At 48.0% G+C, this 20,773-nt stretch overlaps 1 protein-coding gene across 8 annotated transcripts in view; it reads right to left on the bottom strand.

Moving 5' to 3' along the window:
* The window catches only part of scel (sciellin), a 91,133-nt gene that overhangs the window by 22,577 nt on the left and 47,783 nt on the right, over positions 1-20,773 (bottom strand). For 6 of the 8 annotated variants that reach the window (XM_072476194.1, XM_072476195.1, XM_072476199.1 and 3 more), the window contains 8 exons: positions 18,788-18,853; positions 11,598-11,633; positions 9,932-9,979; positions 9,541-9,600; positions 6,298-6,387; positions 3,860-3,928; positions 2,584-2,658; positions 287-370 (listed from right to left, as the gene is read on the bottom strand). In XM_072476194.1, the coding sequence (XP_072332295.1) occupies positions 287-370; positions 2,584-2,658; positions 3,860-3,928; positions 6,298-6,387; positions 9,541-9,600; positions 9,932-9,979; positions 11,598-11,633; positions 18,788-18,853 (528 nt within the window). The remainder of the gene's footprint in view (positions 1-286; positions 371-2,583; positions 2,659-3,859; positions 3,929-6,297; positions 6,388-9,540; positions 9,601-9,931; positions 9,980-11,597; positions 11,634-18,787; positions 18,854-20,773) is intronic. The other 2 variants (XM_072476196.1, XM_072476201.1) reach the window with 1 other exon arrangement.

The following is a 20,773-nucleotide window of genomic DNA, read 5'->3' as shown; positions in this document are numbered from 1 at the left end:
TTAGCAGGGTATCTGATTAACCGTGACCAGGTGCACTGTGATGCATGATTCAGGGGCAAATACTGCCTCACGTTCACCCTAAAACAAAACCGCTGTACTTTTCTTTGTTCTTTGTTTGTTTGTCACCAGCAGATCATCATATTGGGAGGTGGAGATTGCACTGTGCCAGCAAAGAGTGGCACAGCACCAATAATTTAAGCAAGCATTTGAGGGACTCTGAAGTGGTGCCAACCAACCTGATCCAACCCCAAAATGTCAGCAGTACGAAGGGCACTTCTGAACTTACCTCTTAGATTTGGCTGGAATGGATGGTGACAATTCGATCAGACTTGAAGTTCTGACTGGAGTCGTTGGAGTGGTAACCGGGCTTCTTAAACAAGAGCAGAATTGGCAAAAGCCACAATTCCAACATTACTGCAATGCTCAGACAGTCTTATTCGACATTACAAAGGAAAAAGAGACCTTGCATTTTTGCAGAAATACCCCAAGATACTTTCTGCCTCATAAAATTCAGTGACGTGCTTGTCACGTAGTCATAGAACAGAATCATTAGGGCAACACGGGGGCGCCGAGGTCCCAGGTTCGATCCCGGCTCTGTCCGTGTGGAGTTTGCACATTCTCCCCGTGTTTGTGTGGGTTTCGCCCCCACAACCCAAAGATGTGCAGGGTAGGTGGATTGGCCACGCTAAATTGCCCCTTAATTGGAAAAAATGAATTGTGTACTCTAAATTTTTAAAAAATAAATTAAAAAATAGAATAGAATCATTGAATCATAGAGCACAGGAGGAGGCTATTTGATCCATTGTGTCTGTGCTAGGCTACCTGGAACAGCATGCAAGTCCCTCTCATGTTAGTCCCTCTCCCCCCACCTTATTTACCCAGTTCCCTTTTGAAAGTTGCCCTTCAATCTGCTTCCACCACCTTTCCAGACAATACATTTAATGAATAAAAAGGGTATCTTCATTCCCCCATCCTCCATTTTATTTTTGTTGACAATTAACCTAGATCTATTCCCTCTGGTACTCGGACCTCTTGTCAATACGAACCATTTCTTCTATTTAATCTTATCAAAGTTTATTATAATTTTGCACAACACATTTACAACTCACCTTCACCTTTTCTGCCCTAACGAGGATAATCCCAGTTTCTCCAACCTTTCTGAACAGCTGAGGCCTGTCATCACTGATATCATTCTCCTCTGCACTCTCTCAAAAGCTTGACATGCTCTCTAAAGTGGATTTTTTCCCCTTTATTTGTTCATGGGATGTGGGTGTCGCTGGCTGGACCTGCATTTACTGCCCATCCCTAATTGCCCTTGAAGGGGCAGTTAAGAGTCTACTGCCATGCTGTGGATCTGGAGTCACGTGTAGACCAGACCGGGTAAGGAAGGCAGATTTTCTTCCCTAAAGGACATTAGTGAACCAGATGGGTTTTTACGACCATTGACAATGGTTTCATGGTCATCATTAAACTTCTTAATTCCAGATATTTATTGAATTCAAATTTCACCTTCGGCGGGTGGTGGGGTTTGAACCTGGGTCCTCAGGGCAATACTTTGAGTCTCTGGTTTAGTGGCCCAGTGACAATAACACTGTGCCACCGCCTCTAAAGTGCGGTGCTCCAGTAATCCAACTGAGGGCTAACCAGTGTTTTCTGGAAGTTTCCCATACCTTGCCAGCATTTGTAATCTGTGCCTCCTTTTGTAAAGCCAATTGTTATTATGTATGTTCTGCCAAATGCGCTGATAATCAGCTTGGGAATCCTCCAACCATTTCTCCACTATTCCCACAACGGAAAAAAGCGTGCGTGCGTGTGGAGGTACGCTAAAATAAATTCTGGCTTCAGGTAAAATCAATTGGACTTCAGGTAGGGAGGGCGTACTGTGCTGGCAATGCTATGGCTGGGTGCAGAATGCTTGATTTTATGGGAGATCAGAATGGATTTTGGTTTTCTTCACTAACTGAAGATCACTTGCCCAAGGCAGCGCTGGGTTTCAAGAAGATTCCTTTAACTGGAAAATTCACTCAACAATTCAGCAACAGATCAAGGAGTCAGCAAAGCATGACTCATGTGGGAAGTGAGAGTAGATTAATAGACTCCCATGGCCATGCTGGAAATGGCTGATTTACACAATCGATTTCGAAATCCTAGGAGCGATGCATGGACGAGTCAACAAATGTCTGCTGCTGTAGACGACTCCACATACATTCAACCAATAGAGAGACATAGACTAAAACTCCGGTGGGCAGTCATCATTCATTAATCAGCTGCTGTTAAGTTTTACTATCAGCAGAATTGGGGTGGCCTTTATGAGCATACCTCCTAACATTAGCAGCACCATTAGGGGGGTGGTTAATTGTTAGCCTGGAGCAGGGTCGTGGTAAAGGAAATAAAGAAACATTTTCCCTTCACCGGGATTATTTAATTAAATGCGTCAGCGACGTTTCGGGCAAGGTGTCGGAGAAATGGGACGAATTCTGAAAGCTCTCAAGAACGAGTTTCAAAAACATGAAAATGCAAAATGTTGTCAATATACAACATTCAATGACACTTTTCACCCTGTTAGCCAAACTGTGATCTTACTTTGCATTCGATTTCTCCGGAGTGAGTGAAAGATCAATTAGGCTTTTGCTTACAAAATTAGATAGAAAATCAGATCTGAAAACAGAAAAAGAAAGTTGTGTTACAGCCACATTCCAACAATGTATATTTGGGCGTCAATTTTAAGTGTTCCCAGTGACCTCCCACCCCCAGTGTTTTTGCAGGCTGACTTAATGAGTTGTTTAATCCACAAGAATGTAAGTATTTTTCACGGCAGGTGGTGGAATTTAAATTTGATTAAAAAACATCCAGAATTAAAAGTATAACGACCCTTTAGGACAGGAAACCTTACGTCCTGGTTTGCATGCGGGATTCTCCGACCCCCGCTGGCCGCCGAATTCTCCGGCACCGAAAATTTGTCGGGGGCGGGAATCGCGCACAATCTGAAGGGCCACTGGGGGACAATAAATGCTGGCCAATCTAGCGATGTCCAGTCATGTAAATTATTTTTTTTAAACTAGTACCATATTTGCCTTTTGAAACAGAACGGATGACCGTCCTAAACAGAAACCCGATGACCTCGGTAGATTGGATGATCTTATGCTGATGTTCAGTTAACATGCCCGTGGTGAATTGTTTGGCAACTCATACTGTTCACACAGGAAGAGTTGTCACTCAGTTGACACTCAGGGGCAGTGCCCATGGAACCATGACAATTTCAACAGGAAATACTTTCAGGAGAGAACAGGAGAGGAAATTGTAGGCTGGAGGAAGTAACATTATGTACAGCAGGACATAACCTTAAACAAGTATTGGGCCATTAGTTGCTTGAATCTTGCTGTAAAAGAGAAATGCCTTCGAAGCTTTTTGTCTTGTACTCATCAGAGCAGATGCAAACAGGAAGAACATCTCCAGACATTGCGTATTTTTTGAATTAAACAAAAGCATGGGCAACATTATATTCCTGGTGCATTCTCTATGTCAACGTCTCCATCAATCAGAATTGACTTGCCAAACTCTCAGCACCCTTTCCCTCATGCAGTAAAAACTGCCGCTCCTTTTGAAATTTGGCATTCTTGCATTTTTCCTGAGTGCAAGAAGAAAAGCTTTAACTGCATGTCTCTTTCATTCAGCAATATTGGGCGACTGACATTAAAAGCAGGATATATGGGTAGTATGTTCAGACATCTACAAAATAACTGATAGAGGAAAGCACCAAAGTCTGGGCCTGAGCAACCTTGTGAAGCTGTCAAGCGTAGCGGTGATAATAACCCACCACGAAAATGTTCGCAACAGTGTGGGAGAATGCAGAACTTACCCCTTGCTTTTCCTCTCAGTGGGAGGTGTCAAATCAATCAGACTTTGAGATTCAGTCTTAGTTGATGTTCTTTAAACAGGAGAAGAGATTGGGTTATAGCTACAGTCCTGGCACTTAGTACATGTCAATGTTAGTCTTAATACAAGTCAATGTCAGTCTTAAAGAAGTCAATGTCAGTCTTATTCCAGCTGTTGCTTCAGCTGACTGCACGGACTGAATTCTTCCCCACAGAGGCAGGAACGAGTTTCGTGAACGTTTTTGGGACCTCCCAGCGCGCCTCATTTGGGAAATAAACAAAGTCAAGGGGTGCGGTTTAACCGGAAGAAACCTATGTCCGGTTTTGGGCGCATTTAACGGGGTGTTTCTCGGTGGCTCCAGTGCCGGGACGCTAGAAGGAAAGGTTCCTCACAGATTGGGGCGCTACTTTATCCGGCTGGCCCGATCTTCCATCCCCCCGCCTTTTTAGCTCTCCCCACCCCCCATTTTCAACCCCCCCCTCCCCACCTTTGAGAGGCCCCTGGGAACACCCCCTCAATCCCGTTCTACCTGGTAAGGTCCCCCCAGCCCGATCCCTGGCACCCGGGCACCCTGGCATTGCCTCCCTGGCATTCTGGCAGTACCCCTTCCAGGCTGGAGGTGCCAAGGTGCCAGGGAGTGTGCCAGGGTGCCACCCTGCCCCGTCTCTAATGGCCTGGGAGACCCTCTGTCACCTTACAGGTGCCATTACCACTGATCCACATTTGTGGGAACCGGTACTAAACGGCACCTTGGCGAGGTCTTCCAGGCACGGCCGTTAGGTCGCAGGCGCCATTAGAATCCTGCGAATGGATATCTAACTGAGCCTAATGATTTATTTAAATATGCTGATCTGGACCACGCCCAGTGAGGGCGAGATCCAGAGCATGACATCTCGCGAGACTCCATTAAATCTCGCAAGGCGTTTCAAGCATTGTACATCTCGCGAGAAGCCCTTCGTGAGATTCAACAGTCTTGTCCTGACACCAAGCCGGGTGCGACGAGGCCGGTAAATTACGGCCAAGTGTTTCACTTAGCGGTGCCCTTAAATAGCATGGAAATGGGTTTCCTGTCCAATTAAGGTTGGTGAGGAGATTTGCAAGGGTATCCGGCTGCAGTCCATGGCAAATACTCAACAAGAAGGGGTTCTCACAACCATTTTTTAAAAACTTTGATTTTAAAAATATTGGAAGAAGCAGGCTTCTATTGTGGGAAGGTGGGGGAGGGAGGTGCGGGAAGGGGAAGGCCCTTGCTCTTTTATAAGGAGGCCTTTGGCTTTATCCCCATCCAAGCATCTCGGGACAGCTGGTATGCTTGCCAGAAGTGCTGGCATTCCAACCTGCCACAGGGTGCCTACCTCAACGCAGTTGATCTGCCCATCACCTCCCTCCGCACCATGCCCCTTCCACCACCACTACCCCATGCCCCATCAGGAAATGTCATCCCTGCTCAACAAGGCTCTCAATGAGCCTAATTATGTGCCAATTATGTGCCTAACAGCTGAGTGCTGGCAGCCTTCCTGGGCCCTGAACATATATCAACCGAAATGGCCAATGGCCGGAATGGGGACAGGGAGGTAGCAAGCCGCTTTGCCTTGGTATTTTTCAGGCTTTCTCCACCTCTGTCCCAACATCAGCAAGGCCCAAAATCTCAGCCCCATGAATTCAGCCAATAAGCAGCTCAGCCTAACAAGAGCATTGGCCAGGATAATTTCCCTCAGCAGAAGAGAGAGGGAAGATTCCTTTTCCTGATTCACAATTTCCCATCTTGTGATCATAACAGAGGCAATTTTTACAGAGTTTGCATTTGCATGCAGAGCGGACAAGCAGTCGCAGATCAATTAACTTCACATTCTGAAATAAATGACAAGGAGGATAGTGGGTCAGGGACATGTGCAGCTCCACCCAAAACATGACCTTACCAGAGCAGTCTGGAGGGAAGAGTATCTGAAACCAGTACACTTGGTTGGGCTAGGAAATATTTATGTATGCCCACAGGCACATACACACGTGTGTACGCAGACAGGCATGCACGCACGCACAGTCATTGGGGGGATTATTTTTAATAATAAGTATTCTTATAGAACTTGCTTTTCCTTTCAGTCAGTATTTTCCTATTTTCCTAGTCTAAGCCCCACAGGATCACCTGATGAAGGAGCTGCGCTCCAAAAGCTAGCGATTCGAAACAAACCTGTTGGACTTGAACCTGGTGTTGTAAGACTTCTTACTGTGCCCACCCCAGTCCAACGCCGGCATCTCCACATCATAATCCCCACAGGGATTATGCTTGAATAAAGCACCATCTCGTTCTCACAGATTATTAACACATTAGATGCTTTTCCAGTAACCATGCAGTGATTAAGTTATCAATCAGTCTATATAGCATAAGACAAACAATATCTAAAAAGCTATCTGTCTCCTCACTTTGGCCTATTTCGTTCCAGTGTTGAAGTCTTTGGCTCATAGCGACTTTCAGGACTTTCATCTTTCTGGCTACCCCATTTCAGAATTGGCCTGTTAATGGAAAATATCATAATGTCACTGTTTTAACCCTATAAGCACAGGTTCAAAGATAGAGATCATAATTGTCTGACTCGACTCTATTTAAAATATAAATTTGCTACTAAATATGGGTCATTTATGTTGCTGTGGTGGTGTCTCATTGATGAGATGTTGTGTGTTTAAACATAAACAGGCAGGATTCTCCCCTACCTCGCGGGGCGGGGGGTCCCGGCAGGACGGAGTGGCGTGAGCCATTCAGGCGTCGGGCCGCCCTCGAGGTGCGGAACCCTCCGCACCTTCAGGGACTAGGCCCGCCCCGGAGTGGTCGGCGCCTCGCCGGCCGGCGGGAAAGGGGCTTGGCGCCGCGCCAACCTGCGCCGAAGGGCCTCCGCCGGCCAGCACGAGTCGGCGTATGCGCGGGAGCGCCAGTGTGTGCTGGCATCATCCCCGTGCATGCGCAGAGGGATTCGCTTCCGCACCGGGAATGGCGGAGGACCATGGCCCCCCGGTGTGGAACAATAGAGTGCCCCCACGGCCCAGGCCCGCCCGCGGATCGGTGGGCCCTGACCGCGGGTCAGGCCACCGTGGGGGCACCTCCCGGGGCAAGATCCCCCCGCGACCCCCCAAGAACCCCGGAGCCCGCCCGCGCCACCAGGTCCCGCCGGTAAGGGACCTCCTCTAATTTATGCCGGCAGGACCGGCAAAGAACGGGCGGGACTTCGGCCCATCGCGGGCCGGAGTACTCGGTCAGCGTCGGGGCCATTGAGTCGTGCCGGACCCCGCCATTCTCCGAGGCGGGCGGCGCGACTCACGCCGGGGCAATTTTTGGGGGGGCGGGAGCATTAGGAGGACGGCGGGAGATTCACGCCGACCCCAGGCAATTCTCCCACCCGGCGGGGTGTCGGAGAATCCCGCCCAAACATCTTTATTGGTAGGCTTTAACTATTTACAGCTCTACAGTTCCAAGTATGATCATGCACAGTGTTGCTTCCAGCATGCGGGCTAACTCCTTACAGAGTGTTCTTACAGACTGCTCTCTGACCATGTGACTACAAACATCACACTGTGGCCTGTGCCACTCTCCAGTCCCACGTTAACCCTTGCTCTGCTGAGTATCTTTACATTATAATACATACCATCACAATAAGCATTGTTAAACCGGGTGAGGGTGGCAGGGAAGAGAGGGTTAAGAGAAGTGAAGTTATCTGATTGGCTGGCAGTTCCATCAGTCACAAGAGCACCAGGGGCATGTTATCAGGCACCTGCCAGGACTCCCAGCAGAAGGAAGAAGGCCCAGTCGATCCAGGAGCCAAATAAATCCAGGGTCTTGGGCAGAGAGGGTATGGAAAGGTTAGGGAGAGGGGCGGCAGTAATGTAGCAAAGGGGTATGAAGAAAAGGGGGATTCAATCTGTGGGGAACTGCCCACCAATCCGCAAAGGGCGGCCCCCAAAGATAGTACGCCCCCCATTTCTGCCCGGCCTTCGAAAAACTTTATTTTAAAAGTGACCTGTCCTCGCACAGCCGACAGCCTGAGCTAACTGTGTTATGGCATGAGCAGTGTAATTATCAGGGTCAACTGGCTAACCCTAAGCCCAAATGACCCTTGACTATTTATTAAAAAATGGCAGGTAGGCCCTGCTGATTTCGGAACCCACCCAGCCAGCCCCCTGTATTATGTGGGTTCAGAAGTAAATGGTGAGGGTGCAGTCGCCCTAATTTACATACCCACCCTCCCCTGTCGAAAACATTCCCCAAGGGGGCAAGCAAACCGCAGCCCTTATTTTTCTTCACGGAGGCACGGGCCACTGCTTCAGGCCATTGGCACACACATCGCAGTAGCAGTTTTAGATGGCGGAGTTATTAGAACTCAGCGTGCATTATTTAGCAGCTCTCTTCACCTGAGTTTCATGGCATAGAAGGACTCTAAAGGAATAAAACCAGAGGCAATGTAACAATGTAGGGGTCTCCATACTGTAGCCTCTGGTTAACATGCAGTTCCCCCAACTTGGTCACTTAATCCCAGACAGTCACTCGCTACTTTGTCCTGTTTGTACTTCATAGGCTGAGGGATTTGCAAAGAGTTCTTCTGAGCACTTCTGTGGATCAAGGGGCAGCATGGTAGAACAGTGGTTAACGCAGTTGCTTCACAGCTCCAGGGTCCCAGGTACGATTCCCGGCTTGTGTCACTGTCTGTGCAGAGTCTGCACGTTCTCCCCGTGTCTGCGTGGGTTTCGTCCCGGTGCTCCGGTTTCCACCCACAGTCCAAAGATGTGCAGGTCAGGTGGATTGGCCATGATAAATTGTCCATAGTGTCCAAAAAGGGTTGGGTGGGGTTACTGGGTTACGGGAATGGGATGGGCTTGAGTGGGGTGCTCTTTCCGGGGGTCGGTGCAGACTCGATGGGTCAGGGGGCCTCCTTCTGCACTGCAGATTCTATTCTAATCCTAAATCAAAACACTGACATTTGTATCAGATCTTTGAGAGATGTAAAAACCAGGGGAAGATGGATTACTACTTTTGCAGCAAGGCCTTGATGAAACAGACCTCTGTGCTCCATGAAGCCAAAGCAATTTGTGGTATTTTCAAAGAGCAGGTTTGCAGCCCACGAAGGTGTGAACAAACAAGACCTTTATTGGAAAGATGTTTACTCTACAGGCTGTTAGGCTAGACAGCCCATTTGCCCACACGAATGGTCAATATGTCACATGATCAGGCTCTTAAAGTGACCTTGTTCCAACTAGGAGCAAACATGAATACACAGCAGAATGTTTCTGCTCCAGGCAACAGCTTTGCCAGAGGCCAGTAAAAATGTTTGGACCACAATTACAATATTTTTGGAATTTTACACTTCACAAGTTGGCAGGTCGCTATCTCAGAATAATAAAAACGGTCACGACTTTAGTTGGTGGAGCGGTGGGTTAAGGCATCACCCATGTTCTCAAGGGATAATCATTGGGGAAACAATGCGAGGACACTTAAAATGGGGGCTCTATGGAGGACAATGTGTGAGTGCAATAATGCAAAATTAACCCTTCCTGCAAAAGCATCCAAGCACAGTCCGAAAGCTCCATATGCACAAGGGACTCAAGTTCAAAGTCCAGATAAACAAAAATGTAAGCGTATTTAGTTTCACGAAACAAACTGAACCAGAACCTGATGCTTACTTTGTAGGGGATTTTTCCTGTGTTGTTACTTGACCATCAGGACTGGGCCTACTCTGTAAGCTAAGAAAGAAGAAGAACAAAGCGATCTTTGGAATATGGTACAAAACAAGTTCAAGCTTTCCGGAAGGAAAAACAATAAAACAAGGAAGTAAGAATACTGGTCCCAAATGTATTTTCTGCCTGAGTATGTTAGCCCCAGGCATTACATTTTCTGACTCCTGATTACAAAAACAGAGCTAATTCCCCAAGTCTTGGCGACTGTTGAAATATCATGCAGGAAATATTGAATAGTGTGCCGGTCTTTGTTAATGCAGAGTTGACATGATTTGGGTTTACTTTTAAGGCATGCGGACCAACAAAAAACCACCACGATTTCAGCTGAAAACCTTACCCCTTGCTGGTTGGACTCTCTGACTTTGGTTCAGATGTAATTATGGTCCTGCAACAGAATTGAAGTTAGAGAAGATGCATTTGCAAAACTAAAAATACTCCATTTTTCAAAATGTGCTCGGCAAAGCTCAAAATGAGCAAATATTGGCTGGGGAAATGAATCATTTAAGAGCATTTCTTTATCCACAACAATGTAGGCCTAACCTCAACATTAGATTCTCGAGTGAAATCAGGAAGCATTTCTTCACACAGGAGTAGTAGAAATCTAAAATTTTCTCCCCCAAATGTTTGAGGATGCGAGGTCAATTGCATCTCCCAATATTGAGATCAATAGATTCGTGTTAGATGATTTATCAAGGAATATGGATCAATGATGAATGCCAGTAAATGAAGTCAGCTGTGATCTAATTGACTGATGGAACAGGCTCGAGGGGTTAAATGGCCTACTTCTGTTCTTATGTTCCAATAAAAGTTTATTATGCGTTGGAGAGAATATTGCTTTGCTAATTTTGCTACTATATAAATTAACACCTTGGTGAAAGTGCCATTGGCTACATCTGCAAGCCCAATGATGATAACAAAGCAGGATGCAGGATAAGCAATAGGAGATCATGTCAACAAATTCATAGGGCGGAATAATTGGCCAATTGTCATGTCGGGTGTGAAAATCGGTGCGAATCATGCCAGCTGTTCAAACGTGAATCCCATCACATTGTTCCCACACTTCTGTCATTTTAATTGGAGCCATGGGTGATCCATGCTGTAAATGTGATGTGAGCGACCCAAACATGCCAGCAAGTGTTGGTTCCCAGAGATCAGGCCGCACTTTAAAAAGGAAGGCTCGATCTCAGAATAATACAACAGCACAACCCCCCCCCCACTTCTCGCTGTCATCAGGCATCCCCTCCCCAAGTGATCGATACCTGTTATCGGGCCGCTAAAGCCCCCTCACCCTTCAGGCCCCTCCTTCAGGGCCCTCCTCCCCCTTCAGGCCCTCCCCTTGGCAGTGCCAATCTGGCAGAAGCAGGGGATGCCACTGAAATATTAGAGTCCAAGGGTTCCTCAATGAGGACCTTCTCACAGCCGCTGCTGAATTCTCTGGGTAAATGGGATGACCATGCCAGGGGGCTCGGAGACTTTGTGTCTCCAGGTTGGTCAGGCTTGGCTGGACAGTGCCCTGGCCACAGCTTGTGACCAGTGGGTATATCCTTTACAGGCCCCCTATGCCCATCAGAATTCCAACCCCCTACCCCATCAAAGTCTTCCTACACCACGGTTCTCCTCCCTTCGCCAGCCACCCCGGCACCCCACCACTCACAGGCTCCATTGATGAACACTATTCCAGAATTAGCTGCAATTCCAGTGGTGGTCACTGCTCCCAGTGGCGCTGCAGGGAACAAAGATCTGCTGGTCATTTGGTGGGCCACGAGCTTTCAGAGGTGGAACTTCCTCCTCAGGTGGGTGTTGTCCGAGGGAGCGGGGGCGGTGTAGGCTAGCACAGGGGAGTACCGTATCAAGTCAACTAATGCTGTGACCGCCATTAGTTGTCTGTGGTGTGAGAACCCCCCCCCCCCCCACCCACCACCCCCACCCTCAACCCCACCCAGCCCTGTAAAATCCTACTCAAATTCTTTTAACTTATGTGTAATTAGATGAGAAACACTCACATCGTTGGCACATCTTCTCCTTTGTATGAATTGGTCCTGAAATGGGAACAAAAAGAAACAGGCTTTCAGGTCACAGTTTGATAGCAATTCTATTGATTTCAATCATTAAAGCATAATCTAAATAATTTGTCTGAAGTGCAGGTTGCAAAAACATATTTTACGGTTTGAAAGAGTATAGGTAATGATATCAAATGCTCAATTCACAATCTTGCAAATCTGATGAAATCAGATTAGACGATATAAAATTTTAAATGGCAGCAGATTTAAAAGGCCAGCAGCACGGTTCAATTCCCGTACCAGCCTCCCCGAACAGGTGCCGGAATGTGGCGACTAGGGTCTTTTCACAGTAACTTCGTTTGAAGCCTACTTGTGACAATAAGCGATTTTCATTTTTCATTTCATTAAGAACAAAAAAACCATAAGACATAGGAGCCGAAGTAGGCAATTCGGCCCATTGTAGCTGCTCTGCCATTCAATGAGATCACAACTGAACTATTTTTAATTCATTTATGGGAATGTGGGCGTTGGTGGTTCGGCCAGCATTTGTTGCACATCCCTAGTTGCCCTTCAGAAGATGGTGGTGAGTTGCTTTCTTGAACCGTTGCAGTCACTCAGGTGTAGGTACACCCACTGTGCTATTAGGGAGGGATTTCAAAGATTTTGCCCCAGTAACAGTGAAGGAACAGCAATATATTTCCATCAGGGTGTTGAGTGACTTGGAGGGGAACCTCCATGTGGTGGGGTTCCCAGGTATCTGCTCCTCCTGTCCTTCTAAAAGGTTGTGGTCATGGGTTTGGAAGATGCTGTCTGAGGAACATTCGTAAGTTACTGCAGTGCAACTTGTAGATGGAATACAAGGCTGCCACTGTTCATCGGTGGTGGAGGGTTTCAATGTTTGTGGAAGGAGGAGCAATTAAGTGGGCTGCTTTGTCCTGGATGGTGTCAAGCTTCTTGAGCATTGTTGGAGCTGCACTCATCCAGGCAAGTGGAGAGTATTCCATCACACTCCTGACTTGTGTCATGTAGATGGTGGACATCTGATATAATTACCTTCAACTCAATCAGTAGATCGATCGATCGTCCGAGAGCTACACATCAGTTTCATATCAGGATGATTGTTTATTTAAATGTTTTATTTATGTTGAGAATGATTATGCTTAATCACTTTTCAAATAAAATAATCAGAAAGCTTCGAAAGTCTGGAGGTTAGGGGTTGGAAAGCACACAGCAAGTTGGTTGGGTAATGAAGAAATCTTCTAAATCATAAAGAAAGCTGCAGGACAAATAATTTAACCTACTGATGCTATTTGCAGGAAAGCTTGGTTGAAAATGCGAAATTAAATCCGTAAAATTCATTTATCATGAGACTGCAGAAGGCAGCACCCTCTAGTGGAATCTTGGAGTAAAGACCTTTATAATACAGCCCATGTTACTGGCATTCTGACATCAGTGCATTAAGGATTATAGAACCCCGCCCCCCATATCCCCGTAACCCTGTCACCCCAGCTAACCTGTACACCTTTGGACGCTAAGTGGTAATTTATTATGGACAATCCACCTAACCTGCACATCTTAATAATAATATATAATAATCTTTATTAGTGTCACAAGTAGGCTTACATTAATACTGCAATTAAGGAAAACCCCCTAGTCACCACACTATGGCGCCTGTTCGACGACATCTTTTGACATTAAGGGGCAATTTATCATGGACAATCCACCTAGCCTGAACATCTTTGGACTGTGGGAGGAACTCAGAGCACCTGGAGGAAACCCACACAGACACGTGGAGATGGGGAGGGGTGTAGGGGGCTGGAGGAGGTTACAGAGTTGGGGTGGCTTGTAGGGGCTGGAGGAGGTTATGGAGATTTGGAGGGGCTGTGGGAGGGGGAGGGGGTCACTGAGAGACCAGGTAAGGATGGCACATTGGTGAACCAGATGGGTTTCTACAACAATGGTTTCATGGTCATCATTAGACTTTTAGTTCATGATTTTTATTGAATTCACCACCTGATGGGATTTGAACCTGGGTCCCAGAACCAGTGACAATACTACTGCACCACGCCTCCCCATATCGTCACGCACATGTACTGTTTTTTACCTTTTGGGGGAATAGTGGGGGAAGGATCTCAGAGCTAGTTATCAGCCCATTGAACCACATTGAATGCTCCTTCCTTGGCCAACAAGTCTTGAGGTTGGACTAGTGGTAGGGGGGCTAACATTGCGCCACAAGGCCTCCTACAGTCACTTATGTACCTTAAGGAGCAAATCATTGACTGGTTGTAGCACGAGCACTGAGCCCAGTATGGATTTCAGTGTGACTTTCAACTAAACCTTTAATAAGTGGAAAATGCTTTGTCACAAGTTTTGTCCAGGCAACAGATGAGCCTTAATGGCAACAGAAGGTAATAATTCTGTATTATTGCTCATTTAATCATTATAATTCCGTGATTTTTTTTTCATGTATTCAATTTTAATCACTTGTTACTTGATAAGGCCCTTTAATTAATCTCCCGCCTTAGTACTACATCATAGGCTTTCAAACTAGCGTCCATGGACTTAGTGACCTGTGAACTATTATGCAACCATGGGCAAGAATTAATTACATCAGAAGAAAATAATTCATTACTTTTGCTCAATGGATTAGGTCACTACTGATTATTGAAGATTAAAAGTGGGAGAGATGCATAATGGACGAGTGATCCTATATTTCTGGTTTCATACTGTTGCTCAAAGTCAAAATTACTCTCAGTATGTTCTTTTTGTTTGTTAAAAGCTTCTAAAAATAATATTAGAGGTCGCAGGCACAGAAAGTGAATTAAAACAACCTGACTTGATGTTTTAGCTCAAATCTTAATATATTTCCATTAAATTCTTTCTGAACTATGTGATTGTTTCACCATTAATTTTTAATGCGTTGATAGCCATATTAAAGTAACATGAGACAGGACTTAAGGAGAACATGAAAACAAGCCCAGGAGGACAAAGTAAATAAACTTTTTGAGTGACACAACAGTGATGTGCACAGTTTTGGTTTCCTTATCTAAGGAAGGAATCCTTGCCACGGAGGGAGTGCAATGAAGGTTCACCAGCTTACTCCCTGGGATGCGAGACTATGGTACGAGGAGAGTTTGAGGAAAATGGGTCTGTATTCTCTAAAATTTAAAAGAACGAGGGATGAGTTCATAGAAACGTATTGAATTTGTACATGGCAAGACAGGATGGATGCAGTTGAGATATTTCTGCTGACTGGTGAGTCTAAAACCAGGGGACATAATCTCAGAATAAGGGCCATTTAAGAGTGAGATGAGGAGGAATTTCACTCAGAAGGTTGTGAATCGTTGGAATTCCCGATTTCAGAGTGCTGTGGAAGCTCAATGATCAAGGCTGAAATCAGTAAATTGAGGTAGATGATTCCGGGATTGAAGGTCCCACCAGCGTGAACAGCCGGAAGATGTCGCCCACAAGATGTCGCCCGTACCAGCCTCCCCGAACAGGCGCCGGAATGTGGCGACTAGGGGCTTTTCACAGTAACTTCATTTGAAGCCTACTTGTGACAATAAGTGATTTTCATTTCATTTTCATGATCTTTCATGATCTAATTGAATGGCAGAGCAGGTTCGATGGGCCGAATGGTCATCTCCAGACCCTCTGTTGCTACGTTTCTATGGCACCAGCCACTTAGGCTAAGGGTTTAATATTGGAATCCCGTCTTTTCTCACAAAACACATCACTGGGTTATAAAAATGGACATAACTGGAGAACAGTTGTCAGCCAGTCCATCCCCCTTTTAGTATTGTCGTGTTCAACTATTTATTTCGCACTTTAATTTATTTAACAATATTCCTACTTTTTGGAGGCCTGGGACGGAATTCTCCGCCCCGCCACAATTCTGCCCCGACCGGCCGGCGGGATTCTCCGTTAAGCCAGCCGGTGAATGGGGTTTCCCATTGTGGGGCAGCCCCACGCCGTCGGGAAACCCCCGGGCGCCGGGAACGGAGAGTCACGGCGGCGGAGAATCCCGCCCATGATCTAAGGTGGAAGATCCACAACCTCTTCACAGGCTCCCACTGACTGAGGCAGGGATTTAATATGCCTGTGATTTGAGCTTGGCCAGATCACTGCTCAATTAAATAACGTGAGGTCCACCAGGCTCACCATAGGGGTATCAAATTTTCTGTGGACACTGGACCAATACTAATTATCCAGCACGGAATGCTGATCTCAAACAATTCATCAAACACAGGTCAGATTTTAACATAAAGACACCTCATAATGCGGCTCACTCTGTACATTGTTCAATATTATTTACACTTGGAAATAAAATATTAGCATACAAAGCTGCTACATAGCGGGTGGGATTCTCTCAGCCCGGGACCGGGCCAGAGAATCCCCGCGACCGGGCCACGACCACCCGACGCCGGCACGCAATTCTCCGCAGAGCAGAGAATCGGCGGCATTGGCGCCAGCGTGTTTGGCGCGGTGCTGGTCCGCCGATTCTCGGCCCGGGATGGGCCGGGCGGCCGCGGTTAAAACGCTGATTCCCGCCGGCACCATCCACACCTGCTCGCAGCCGGTGGGAACCCAGCGTGGCGGGTTGCGGGGGAGGGTGGCGGCCTGCGGGGGAGGGAGGGGGGGCTCTGACCCCGGGAGGGGCCTCCGATGCGGCCTCGCGATCGGGGCCCAGCGATCGGTGGGACGGCCTCTCTGTCCCCCGGCCTCTTTCCCTACGGATCCCGCGGCGCCCAGTTCGCGCCCAGGATCTGCAGCTAGAGCAAAGCGAACCGCTCCAGCGCCGTGCTGGCCCCCTGCCGGGGCCAGAATTACTCCTGGCAGCGGCCCGTTCATGCCGTCGTAAAACGCAATGGCGTTTACGACGGCGTGGACACTCTGCCGCGGGATGGGAGAATCCCGCTCAGGGTCCTTTTCCATAGAATCATAGAATTTACAGTGCAGAAGGTAGCCCATTTGGCCCATCAAGTCTGCACCAGCCCTTGTAAAGAGCATCCTACTTACGCCCACGCCTCCACCCCATCCCCGTAACCCAGTAATCCCACCCAACCTTTTTTTTGGACTCTTAAGGGCAATTTATCATGGCCATCCCACCTAACCTGCACATCTTTGGACTGTGGGAGGAAACCGGAGCACCCGGAGGAAACCCACGCAGACACGGGGAGAATGTGCAGACTCCGCACAGACAGTGACCAAAGCCAGGAATCGAACCTGGCACCCTGGAGCTGTGAAGCAACAGTGCTAGCCACTGTGCTACCGTGCTTCCATATGGAAATTACAAGCTCAAAATCCCTTAGACAAGGTTCTAACTTCAGGGCAGCTGACGAACAAAGGTAAACACTTTTTTACTTAAATCCTGTCACATTTTTCACTTAACCCTCACCTTTGCTGTTTCATTACTTGGCTTAAATTGTTCTTGCAGACTTTCCTTATCTGTAACGAGCAAGCGCTGAAATCAGCCCCTTACTTCTGCTTACAATCATCTATAAACTCATGTGTTTTATGAAATCGTTACTGGTTTCTTCATCCATTCTGTTGGGTTTTAAGAAAACTGGCAAACTAATATATTACTGCAAGGAATCGCTGACATTACGATAAAGCCTCTCCTAAATCCTGTTCATACTTTCGCATCTTGTGGGCGACATCTTACGCCAGTGGGACCTTCAATGGCGGGCTGTTCCCGAGAAACACGCTGAGGGGAGGCTAGGGAATCCCGCCCATTATATTCAGTCTATGTTATAGACCTCTGGAGGAGCGACTCACCAAGGCTCCTTTGACAGCACCTTTCAAACCTGCTCTACCGCCGAGAAGGACAAGGGTAACAGGTGCATAGGAACTCCACCACCTGCAAGTTCCCTTTCGAGCCACACACCATCCAGGCTTGGGATTACATAGCCATCCCTTCACCATCGCTGTGTCAAAATCCTGGAACTCCCTTCCTAACAGCACTCTGGGCGTTCCCGCAACACATGAACTGCAGCGGTTCAAGGAGATGTTTCTCCGCCGCCCTCTCAGAAGCGATTGGGGATGGCAATAACCGCTGACCTAGCCAGTGACACCCACATCCCTGGAAATAAGGAATGATTTGTATAAAGCAAGTGAAAGCAGCCATCCATTCACTTGCTCAAGAAATGACAAAGCCATTGATGGTTTGAAATCAATAGAAGTGAAGATCAGGTAGTTATTTTTATAATGGTTCATGAGCATCTCTGCCAGTTTAACACCTATTAAGTAATGATCCAGCCATGGACTCCATTTATTAATGATGTGGAAATGCCGGTGTTGGACCGGGGCGAGCACAGTAAGAAGTCTTACAACACCAAGGCCGGGATTCTCCGTTATCCGGCGGGGCGGGCTGTACTGGCGCCGAGGAGTGCCGTGAGCCACTCCGGCGCGGGCTGCCCGGAAGTTGTGGAATCTTCCGCAAGGCCCTCCGCCGGCTGGCGCAAGTTGGCGAATGCGCAGGCTCGCTATCGTGTTCTGCCGTGATCCCAGCACATGCGCAGGGGGGTTCTTCTCCGTGCCAGCTATGGCGGACCGTTAGAGCGGCCGGCGCGGAGGGAAAGAGTGCCCCCACGGCACAGGCCCGCCCGCAGATCGGTGGGTCCCGATCGCGTGGCAGGCCACCGTGCGGGCCCCCCCTGGCCGGATCCCCCCATGCCCCCCCCCCCCCCACCCGAGGACTCCGCAGGCCGCCCGCAGAGCCAGGACCTTGTTTGATTTACGCCAGCGGGACTGGCCAAAAACGGGCGGCCATCTGCCCATCGCGGAGCAAAGAATCGCTGGGGGGGGCCACTGCCAACAGCCCTCCGACCGGCGCAACGCGCTTCCCACTCCCGCCGATAAACCGGCGGCAGCGAATCCGGCAGCCAGCGTCGGGCAGCGGGGCGGGATTCACGCCACCCCCCGGCTATTCTCCGGGCCGGCGAGGGGTCGGAGAATCCCGCCCCAGGTTCCTGAGGAAGGAGCTGTGCTCCGAAAGCTAGTGATTCAAAACAAACCTGTTGGACTTTAACCTGGTGTTGTAAGACTTCTTATTGTGTCCATTTATTAACATTAATTCCAAAGATCAAAGTGTTAAATTTGGTGGGATTATAAATATTAGATCGTGTGATACGAAAGTAAGCCCCATTTTGGGGGAAAATATATCCCACATTGCTGTGGAGTTTCCATCCCACCTGCTCTTTCTGTCCAAACTCGAATACTTGCTCGTTGGGCTGCTGATGTCAGTGCTGCCTGTGGTCCTGTGTTAAACAAGTACAAGAATGCAGAAAAGTTCAGTTAGCATGGCAATCAAACAATATTCTTTCAGCACTGCGAGCATGGCAGTTTTCAACAAGAGTCAGAACAATTCGCAAAGCACAATTCGAAGACATGAAATTTAAAAGGCATCTTGATTAGAACGCTATCAGCATTGATTAAATGTGATCATTTTGTTCTGCTTTGCTACAATCATGCGTACTGCAAAATTTTGTGCTCTACTGAATTGAAAGCAGGCATCTGGGAAGTGATCTTGCAGAGGTACATAACAGTAAATGGCAGCAGCTATTAAATCTAAGGACAGATAACAGGAAATCCATTTCAGGCAAAGAGTGATCACTTTGTCAAAAGGATTACCAGTTGGAGCAGAAATCCTAGATTTAGTTAAAACCAATTGGATGTTGCAATGAGGGATGTTAACGGTATTCTGTGGCTGAAACCCTTTTCAATTATCTCTAGACTTGACTATTCCAATGCACTCCAGGCAGGCCTCCCAGGTTCTGCCCTCCACAAGCTTGATACCTTAAAACTCTGCTACCTGTGTCCTAACTTGCACCTAATTCCCTTCACCCATCACTCCTGTGCTCCCTGACCGACGTCAGCTGCTGGTCTCTTCCAAATAAATGTTACAGTTCTTATCCTTGTTTAGAAATCCCTGCATGATCTTACCCATCTCTTGCTCTGTACACTCCTCCAACCCTGCAACCCTCCAATCACTCCCGTTGGCAGGCATGTCCTCAGCTGCCTAGATCCTAAACTCTTGGTGTTCGCTCAATGGACCTCTTCGCCTCCAAACCTCGCTTTCCTCATTTAAGGCACTGCTTGCACTCTGACTCCTTGACCAAACTTTTAGTCACCCGCTCTGATATCTCTTCATCTGCCTCAGGGTCAGATGTTGTTCGATATTTGCTTCTGTTGAAGGCACTATGTAGATGCAAGTTGCTGCAGGTTTCTCAACTGTCTGATTTGGAGCTGATTAAATATGGGCCGGAATTCTCAGGATGTTGGGATTCTCTTTTCCCGATACAGAAACAGAGAATCCCGCCGCCAGTGAACGGCACGCCGCCGAGGAACATGAGGATGAGGGGCGGGATTCTCCGACCCTCCGCGGCCAAATCACGCTCGGCGCGGTAGCATAGAATTACCTAAAGAAGGCCCCACGCCGGCACGCAATTCTCCGCGCTCGATGGGTCTAATGTTCTAATGTGGTTCCACCCGGCGGGAACTCGGAGTCACGGCTGATGTGGGCGTTATTGTGTAGGGGGTGGGGTGGCGGGGGCATGGGGATCGGACACCGGGGGGGGGCCTCGATGACGGCCAGGCCCGCGATCGGGGGCTACCGATCTGCGAGCCATCGCCATCCGGGAGAAACCTATCTTCCTTAGTGCGGGCCCGCTGTGTGGCCCGCGCCAAGGTGGGCTGCCGCGTGCATGCGTGGACGCACTTGCGGCCGCCGTGGTCTGTCCAGCAGGGCTCCGCCGGCAGCCAGAGCTGCGGGACGCACGCCGGAGGCCTGCTAGCCCCCTGGAGAACGGGGAATCACCCCGGGGAGGAAAAAGTCCGGAGTGATGCTCACCCGTTTTCCGGCGGGCGTGGGGACTTGGTTTCACAAAGGGAGAATCCCGCCCGAGAATCCTGACCATGGGGTTGGGTGAAAAGACACGCCAGCTAAAACTGAAACTGAGCCACACCCCCAACTAAAAACATGCACAGTGCACATCCAGAGCCAACAAGGTGACATTTCAGAGGATGGTTTTATTGTTAGCCTGAATTGTCTTTCTCAACAAACATTTTGGCTTGCACGCAATAGGGTAACAAGCTTAACTACATTATTGAGGTTAAGAGGAACATTCTTTATTATTAGATCCAAGCCACGCTATTAGTTTGTATTTAAGGTTATTGCG

Source organism: Scyliorhinus torazame, chromosome 15 (genome assembly GCF_047496885.1).
Source record: "Scyliorhinus torazame isolate Kashiwa2021f chromosome 15, sScyTor2.1, whole genome shotgun sequence".
NCBI classification, from domain to species: domain Eukaryota; kingdom Metazoa; phylum Chordata; class Chondrichthyes; order Carcharhiniformes; family Scyliorhinidae; genus Scyliorhinus; species Scyliorhinus torazame.
The sequence above is the reverse complement of the archived record's forward strand: the minus strand, read 5'-3'. Positions and strand labels throughout refer to the sequence as shown.